Source organism: Geospiza fortis, unplaced genomic scaffold, assembly GCF_000277835.1.
Source record: "Geospiza fortis unplaced genomic scaffold, GeoFor_1.0 scaffold248, whole genome shotgun sequence".
NCBI lineage: Eukaryota > Metazoa > Chordata > Aves > Passeriformes > Thraupidae > Geospiza > Geospiza fortis.
Genome location: NW_005054695.1, coordinates 78,653 through 86,591, shown reverse-complemented (window position 1 = coordinate 86,591; position 7,939 = coordinate 78,653). Strand labels below are relative to the sequence as shown.

At 51.3% G+C, this 7,939-nt stretch overlaps 1 protein-coding gene across 1 annotated transcript; it reads right to left on the bottom strand.

Moving 5' to 3' along the window:
- Positions 1 to 4,474: 4,474 nt before the first annotated feature.
- Positions 4,475 to 7,504, bottom strand: DDA1 (DET1 and DDB1 associated 1). Its single transcript, XM_031065183.1, has 4 exons — positions 7,202 to 7,504; positions 6,438 to 6,489; positions 5,732 to 5,793; positions 4,475 to 5,109 (listed from the first exon to the last, which is right to left on the bottom strand). Exons 1-4 carry the CDS (start codon positions 7,487 to 7,489, stop codon positions 4,999 to 5,001), a joined length of 513 nt encoding a protein of 170 aa, XP_030921043.1. The 5' UTR covers positions 7,490 to 7,504; the 3' UTR covers positions 4,475 to 4,998.
- Between the last annotated feature and the right edge of the window lie 435 nt (positions 7,505 to 7,939).

The following is a 7,939-nucleotide window of genomic DNA, read 5'->3' as shown; positions in this document are numbered from 1 at the left end:
CTCCCGCCTGTGGGCCCGCCGGGAGCCGCATCCCGCTCCCGGAATTCCCGGAATTCCCGGGACGAGCCCGATTCAGCCGTGCCTCAGCCCTGCTCCGTCCGCTCCCCCCGCCTGGATCCCGGGTCCCGAATCCCGGATCCCAAATCCCCGGAGATCCTTCCCGGGAGTTTTCCAGCCGGGAATGGGGCGCATTTCCCGGGAATGCCGTGCATGGGCAGCGTTTCTTGCACTAAATCCCAACCCCGATCCCGCCGCCGGTGCCGCTTCTCCCAAATCCCAGCGGGACATTCCCGGCTCCAGCTCCGAATTCCCTGGAATTCTGTCGCAATAAAGGGCGGGACAAGGAGGGGACACGGGGAGGGGACAATGGGGGAGGGGGTGGGAGCCGCTTCGCTGCTGCCGCGGGAAGGAATTTCCTGGATTTCCCAAATTCCCGGGATTCCCTGGATCGGCTTTTCCAGCGGGATCCGTGCTGGGAACGCGCTCCCTCCTTTCCCTGCTTCGCTTCGCGGGGTTGGTGGCACTTGGGGACATCCATTCCCAAAGGGAAAAATCTGGGAAAAGAGGGAAAAGCTGGGAAAAGGGAGGGGGGGGTGTTGGTCCCAAATCCCCTCCCGTTCCCTCTTCCCAAAAATCAGATTGGAATTTTTTGGGGGTTTTTTTCCCCCTCCTCCTCTTTCGAAGAATCCACGGAATTTCGAAGAATCCATGGAATTTCGAAGAATCCACGGAATTTCGAAGAAACCATGGAATTTTGGCGTTTAGGATTTTGGGGGGTTTTTTTGGGATCCCAAATCGCATCCATTTCCCAGAGCAATAAGGGCAGGAAAATCCGGGATTCCCAAAGGAAAAGGCTCCGTGTTCCCACTCCGGGGTGGGGAAAAAAATCCCGGTGGGATCAGGGAGGGAAATTTGGGAAGTTTGGGAATGGAGACCGGGATTAGGGATGGAGTTTGGGAATTGGGGACAGATTTTTGGGGATGGGAGGATGAGATTTGGGATTGGGGATTTGGGAAGGTGGGGATTAAATTTTGGCATTGGGGACGGAGTTTGGGAATTGGGGGATGGAATTTGGGAATGTGGGGATGGGGATTTGGGAATTTGGGATGGAGATTTGGGAATTTGGAAGGAGGATCCCAATCCCTCCCCCACCTGCCCTGGTCTGGAATATCCTGGGGAAAATCCTGGGAAAAGGGAGGCCTGGGAACGTTGGGAATTCCGGGAAAATGAGACCCCAGAATTCCAGAAGGCTCTGGCTCTTTCCTCCCTCATCCCACAGGATTTTCCCCCCAAAAAAACCCCGGGAATGGCTTTGATCCCATTTCCCTCTGGAGCCGAGAATTCCCAGAGGGAAAAGCCCCAAATCCGGGGAATTTTCATCTCTTTCCCCCAAAAAAACCCAACCAAAAAAAAAAAAAAACCTCTGGAATTTTGGAGGAGGGAAAAATTCGGGAATGGTTTTTCCTTTGATTTTTTTTTTCCTTGAAGAGGGAATTCCGTGGGAATTCCAGGAAAGGAAGGAAAAGGGGGGAGGGGGGGTTAATTTATTTCTTTTTAATTTATTTTTGTAAACTCCGCAATAAAAAAGAAATTTATTTCGACAGCTCATTTGCATCTCATTTGCATATTTGAATTAGGCTCCAGGATCCAGAGCAGCATTCCCAACCTCTGGAAAACGAGACCCAAATATTCCCAGGAGCCAGGAAAGAATGGAAAAATCCGATTAAATCCTCAAAATTCCATCGATTTCTTGTTGATAAAAAATGTGGAATTGTTGGGAAAGAAATTCCCGGAAAAAGAATTCCAGTGGATATCTTGGATTCTGGCAGGGATTTTGGGAAAATCCAGGTTTTCCCCAGCTCTGTGATCCCGGATTTTGGGTGGAAATGGAAGGATTTGAAGGGAAAATCCTGGAGCTGGGAATGATGGAGCTTCCCGGGCTTTGGGAATGGCCAAAACTGGAAAATTCCCCAAAAATTCAGGATCGGGCTCTGGGGAATCCCAGGAATTCCAAGCCCTGGGGGTGTTTGGGGCAGAATCCTGGGATTTGGGAGCTGCAGGACACAGAAAATCCCGGGATGAGGAGGAAGAGGCGGGAACTGGGCAAAAAACCCCAGGAAAATCCCGGGATTTGGTGGAATTTGGGAATTCTGGGTGGGAAGGCACCAGGAATTGTCAGGAGGGGAATTTTCCAGATTTCCTGAATGGGATCAAGGGACAGAGCTCCGGGAATTCCAGGAAAAGCTGGGAATGAGCTGGAGGAGAGGGGGAAGGGGGATCCCAAATCCAGGGATGGGAAGAAAACCCCAAATCCAGGGATTTTGGGACTATGGGATGGGATGAGGAAAGAGAATTCCAAATCCAGGAATGGGATCCAGACTCACTTCAGGGATCCCAAATCCAGGGACGGGATGAGAACCCCAAATCCAGGGATCCCAAATGGAAAGAGAATCCCAAATCCCGGGATTGGGTGAGAATTCCAAATCCAGGGATCCCAAAATGGAAAGATATTCCCAAATCCAGGGATGGGGTGAGAACCCCAAATCCAAGGATCCCAAATCCAGGGATGGGATGAGAATTCCAAATCCAGGGATCCCAAATGGAAAGAGAATCCCAAATCCAGGGATTGGGTGAGAACCCCAAATCCAGGGATGCCAAATCCCGAACAGGACCCAGCCCCTCTGGCAATCCCAAACCCGCCCAGCTCCGGCCAATCCCGACCTTTCCCCCCCCCTGCCCCCAGATTTTCCCGGGATAAATCCCCATTCCCGTGGCTCCCATCCGCCTTTTCCCAGGGGGAAGAAAATCGGGAATTGCAGCAGGAAGTGCCAACTCTTTAATGGAACAACATTCCCGAGCCTCGGGAACCCCGGGATCCGCCCTCCTCTCCTGGAAAACCCCCGGAATTCCTTCCGGAGATTCCTCGAATCCGGCTCCTCCCGGAGTTCTGCAGCTGGAAATCCCAACCCAACCCAAAATCCCGGGAATTCCGCTCGTCCCCCCAACCCTCCCCACCCCCCAACACTGCATTCCAGGAATTCCAAAGTCGCTTCCATAAAAAAACCAACCCAACCCAAAAGAAAAGAAAAACCCAAAAAAAAAAAAAAAAAAATTTGGGAAAAACGGAGGCAGAGCCAAAAGTTCTGGATTGAATTCCAGTCCCAAATTCCGGGAATTCCGACCGGAGCCGTGTCCTGCTCCTCCCGAGCTCCTGGAGGAGTTTTGGCCCTTCCCAGGCCGGAATTCCGAGGGTGGATCCGGGATTTTCCGGGAAAAGGGGCGGCAGGAACCCTCCCAGAGTCAGAGCCGGGAATTGATCCTGGGAATCTCCTGGAAAAAAAATTCCCCGCGGGTTTCCCAGCAAAGGGGAGGGAGAAAGACCCCGAATTCCGGGATTGCCGCGGACATCGGCTCCTCACGGAAAAGCAGCTGGAATTTTGGGATCGTCCCGTCCTTTGCCGAGGTTCTCCGCGGATCCCGAGCCTCTGGATGGTCCCGGGAAGGCGGCTGGGAATTGTCTCAATCCCAAGGATTTGGGGAGCGAGGGATGGGCTCTGCATTCCTGGAATTCCAGCCTGGATCCCGAATTCCATCCTGGATTCCTGAATTCCAGCCTGGATCCCGAATTCCATCCTGGATCCTGAATTCCATCCTGGATTTCCAAATTCCATCCTGGATTCTGAATTCCAGCCTGGATCCCTGAATTCCAGCCTGGATCCCTGAATTCCAGCCTGGATTCTTCCATCCTGGATGCCAAATTCCATCCTGGATCCCAAATTCCATCCTGGATTCTCAAATTCCAGCCTGGATTCTTCCAGCCTGGATTCCTGGAACTCCAGCCTGGTTTCCCAAATTCCATCCTGGATTTCCCAGAATTCTAGCCTGGATTTTCTTCCATCCTGGATTCTTCCAGCCCAGATCCCAAATTCCAGCCCAGATCCCAGAATTCCATCCAGGGATTCCTGGAATTCCAGCCAGGATTCTCCCAGATCCGGGGCCGCTGGCAGTCCTGGGAATTCCGAGCGATCCCTCGCAGAGGATCCGGCGATTCCCGGGAGAAAAAAACCAGGATTTAAGGATCGACATTCCCAGCTTTTCCAGAGGGCAGGGGAAAAAAATTCCAGGGATCCAGCCCCCCAAAAAAATCCCGGGATCCAAATTCCCAGGGATCGGCTCCAGCCATGATCGGAGCCCGGGAAAGGGTTGGGAATTTTCTGGAAAAATGGGAAAGGCCTCACAGTCGTGGATGGGTTGGGAATATCCAAAGGATTCCTGGGAATTTCTCCAAGGGGATGTGAAGGGAAAAAGAAAAAAATCCTGGAATTTTACAGGGAGGGGATGTGGGGAAATCCTGGGAAAAGGGGATTTTTTGGGAAGGGAGGAGATCCCAGAAAAAGTGGGGTTTTTGGGAATGAGGAATTCTGGAGTATCACAGGGGAGAAGATCCCAATGATCCCCAAAAAAAGTGGAATTTTGGGGAGGAGAAAAAAAAAAAAAAAGGGAGAGTTCTGGAATTTCACAAGGAGCAGATCCAAGGAATCCCAGGAAAAAGGGGGATTTTGGGAAGGGAATAAATCCCAGGAAAAGTGGATTTTTGGGAACGAGCTCTCCTGGGAGATGTCAGGAGCAAATCCCAGGAATCTCAGGAAAAAGGGGGAATTTTGGGGAAATTAGGATTTCTGGGATTTCCCAGGCAGGAATCCCAGGATAAACAGGGAATTTTGGGGAATTAGGAATTCTGGGATAACCCCAGAAAAACCAGGAATTTTGGGAATTACGAGCCCCTTAAGGACGAACAACTCTCCCCTCTCCATAAAAACCCCATAAATACAAACCAAAAAAAAACCAACCAAAAACCAGGCAACGAGGCAAATCCCAAATAAATAGGGCGGATCCTGGGAATTCCCAGCGGGTCAGGGGGAAAGGGGAGGTGGGGGAAAAAAAATAAGAAAAAAAAAAAGCGGGAAGAGCCTTGGGAATTCCCGATTCCGGGGTTTTTTAAGTGTCCTCGGTCATGTCCTGGCTGCCGGTCCGGGCGATCTTGCGCGGCGGGGCCGAGTTCTCGCCCTCCAGCTCGCCCTGCTCCTGCTCGCGCTTCTTGGCCGCATTCTGCAACAGCGCCGCGCTCAGCGGGGGCCGGGGGCGCTTCCGGGGGGTTCCGGGGGATTTTAGGGGAATTCTGGGGGATTCTGAGGGATTTTAGGGGAATTCTGGGGAATTCTAGGGGCTTCCAGGGGATTTTTGGGGGTTCCAGGGGCAATTCCAGGGGGTTCCAGGAGGGTCCCAGGGGATTTTAGGGGTTTTCAGGGAATTTTAGGGGGTTCCAGGGGCAATTCCAGGGCAGACTCCCAGCACGGGGATCCCCGGTGCTCCCACATGCCGGGATTCCTAAATCCCCCCTATTCCCAAATTCCCAGATTCCCAAAACCAGGAATTCCCAAATCCCAACATTCCCACTCCCGAGTATTCCCATTCTCAACATTCCCAATCCCAGAATTCCCAAACCAAACCATTCCCAATCCCAGAATTCCCAAATCCCACAATTCCCAAACCATTCCCAAATTCCCAACCACAACCTCCCTCAATCCCAATTTTCCCTCATTTCCAGGGCCAGAACCATCCCAGGATTTCCTGCCTGGAATTCCCACGGGAAGGATTCCTGCAATGAATCAATCCCAAATTCCCAGAAAAAAAAAATAAAAATTGGGGAATTTTGGATCCCAAATGTCACCTTTTTGTCCCACTGCTGGTGGAGGTAGCGCAGGAGGATGTTTGTTTTCTCTGTCACGATAACTGGGAACAATTCCAAGGAAAAACAGGGAAAAATTCCAGGTTTTAGGAGGATTTCAATGGGCAAGGAGGGAGGAAAAATTGGGAATTGTTGGGGGGAAAATTGGGAATAAAGAAGGGAAAAAATGGGAATAAATAAAGGGGAAAATGGGAGGAAAATATGGGAATTGCTGGGGGGGAAATTGGGAATAAAGAAGGGGGAAAATGGGAATGAATAAAGGGGAAAATTGGGAATAAAGTGAAAATCAGGAATTGAAAGGGGGAATATTGGGAATAAAGAAAGGAAAAATTGGGAACAAATGCGGGAGAAATTGGGAATAAATAAGGGAGAAATTTGGGATAAAGGAGGAGAAAGTCAGGAATAAGTAAAAGGAAAGCTGGGACTAAAAAGAGGGAAAATTTGGAATAAAAAAGGGGGAAATTTGGGATAAATAAGGGGAAAATTGAGAATAAAGAGAGGGGGGAAATGGGAATTTAGAAAGGGAAAATCGGGAATTCAAAGGGGGAAAATGGGAATTTTAAAAAGGGAAGACTGGGAATTAAAAAAGGGAAAAATTGGGAATAAAGAGGGAATGTTGGGAATTAAAAGGGGAATACTGGGAATGAAGAGGGGGAGCCGGGACTGCGGGTTTTCCAGCAGGACTCACTCTGTTCCGAGGGGAATTCTCTGGTGGGCAAATACACCGAGGGCCGGCGGTTCTGCAACGGGAACGAGAGATCAGGGACGGGATGGGAACGGGGAATTCCGGGATTGGGGAATGAAAGCATTGGGGAACTCCGGGATTTGGGAATGCTGGGATGGGGAATGCCAGGATTTGGGAATTCTGGGATTTGGGAACTCGGGGATTTGGGAACGCTGGGATGGGGAATGCCAGGATTTGGGAATTCTGGGATTTGGGAATGCTGGGATCTGGGAATGAAAGCATTGGGGAACTCCGGGATTTGGGAACTCTGGGATTTGGGAATGCTGGGATGGGGAATGCCAGGATTTGGGAATTCTGGGATTTGGGAACTCGGGGATTTGGGAACGCTGGGATGGGGAATGCCACGATTTGGGAATTCCGGGATTTGGGAATGCCAGGATCTGGGAATGCCGGGATACAGGAATTCAAGGATGTGTGAATACTGGAATGGGGAATTCCAGGATCTGTGAATTCCAGGATTGGGGAATTCTGGGATTAGGGAATTCCAGGATTTGGGAACTCCGGGATTGGGAACTCCGGGATTTGGGAACTCTGGGATTTGGGAACTCTGGGATCTGGGAATGCCGGGATTCAGGAATTCCAGGATCTGTGAACACTGGAATGGGGAATTCCAGGATCTGGGAATTCCGGGATTTGGGAATTCCAGGATTAGGGAACTCTGGGATTAGGGAACGCCAGGATTGGGGCTGGGGCCCCGGAGCACTCACGGAAGCCTTGCAGACGGAATCCGCATGGAACCTGCTGAAGTTGCTCTTGTTGTACACCGGGAGCCCCTTCAGGAAATCTGCCTGGGGAGCCACAATTCCCAAAAAGCCCTCAGGGAACGGGCAGGGACTGGTGTCCGTCCAACCGACCCCAAACTCCAGGGGCTGAAGGGAAATTCCTGGGATTTGGGCAGCTCCAAACTTTCCTTCCCCAGATAAAATTCCCAGGGTGATCCCAAGGCTGTGACCCCTCAACCCCCCCCCAAAATAACACAAATGGTTCAACCTCATTTTAGGGGGGTCCCCTCACCTTAGGGTGTCCCCCATAAAACAAACGGTTCAGCTCCACTTCAGGTTGATCCCCGAACCACTCCCCCCAAAAAAACAAATGGTTCTGCCCAACTTTAAGTTATCCCTCACGGAAAAAAAAATGGTTCAGCCCCATTTTAGGGGGACCCCCTCAACACCCCCGCAAAACAAATGGTTCTGCCCAACTTTAAGCTATCCCTCACCCAAAAGAAATGGTTCAGCCCCATTTTAGGGGGACCCCCTAAACTCCCCACAAAACAAATGGTTCTGCCCAACTTTAGAGTGCCCCCCTGAACCCCCCCCTAAAACAAATGGTTCGGTCCCCCCTTAGGGTGCCCCTCGCCCATATTGGGGCGCTCCAACCTCACCCCGAGACCAAACCCCACCCTAGGACTCCCCAGATCCCCCAAACCCCGCCCTGGGGCTTCCCTC

Excerpts from the sequence above, each read along its gene's own strand:
- DDA1 (XM_031065183.1), bottom strand. The coding sequence starts at position 7,489 with ATGAGGTTGAACCATTTGTGTTATTTTGGGGGGGGGTTGAGGGGTCAC. Across the intron at positions 6,490-7,201 it reads ATTCCGTCTGCAAGGCTTCC|AACCGCCGGCCCTCGGTGTA; the intron begins GTGAGTGCTCCG and ends TTCCCGTTGCAG. Across the intron at positions 5,110-5,731 it reads ACCAGCAGTGGGACAAAAAG|AATGCGGCCAAGAAGCGCGA; the intron begins GTGACATTTGGG and ends GCGCTGTTGCAG.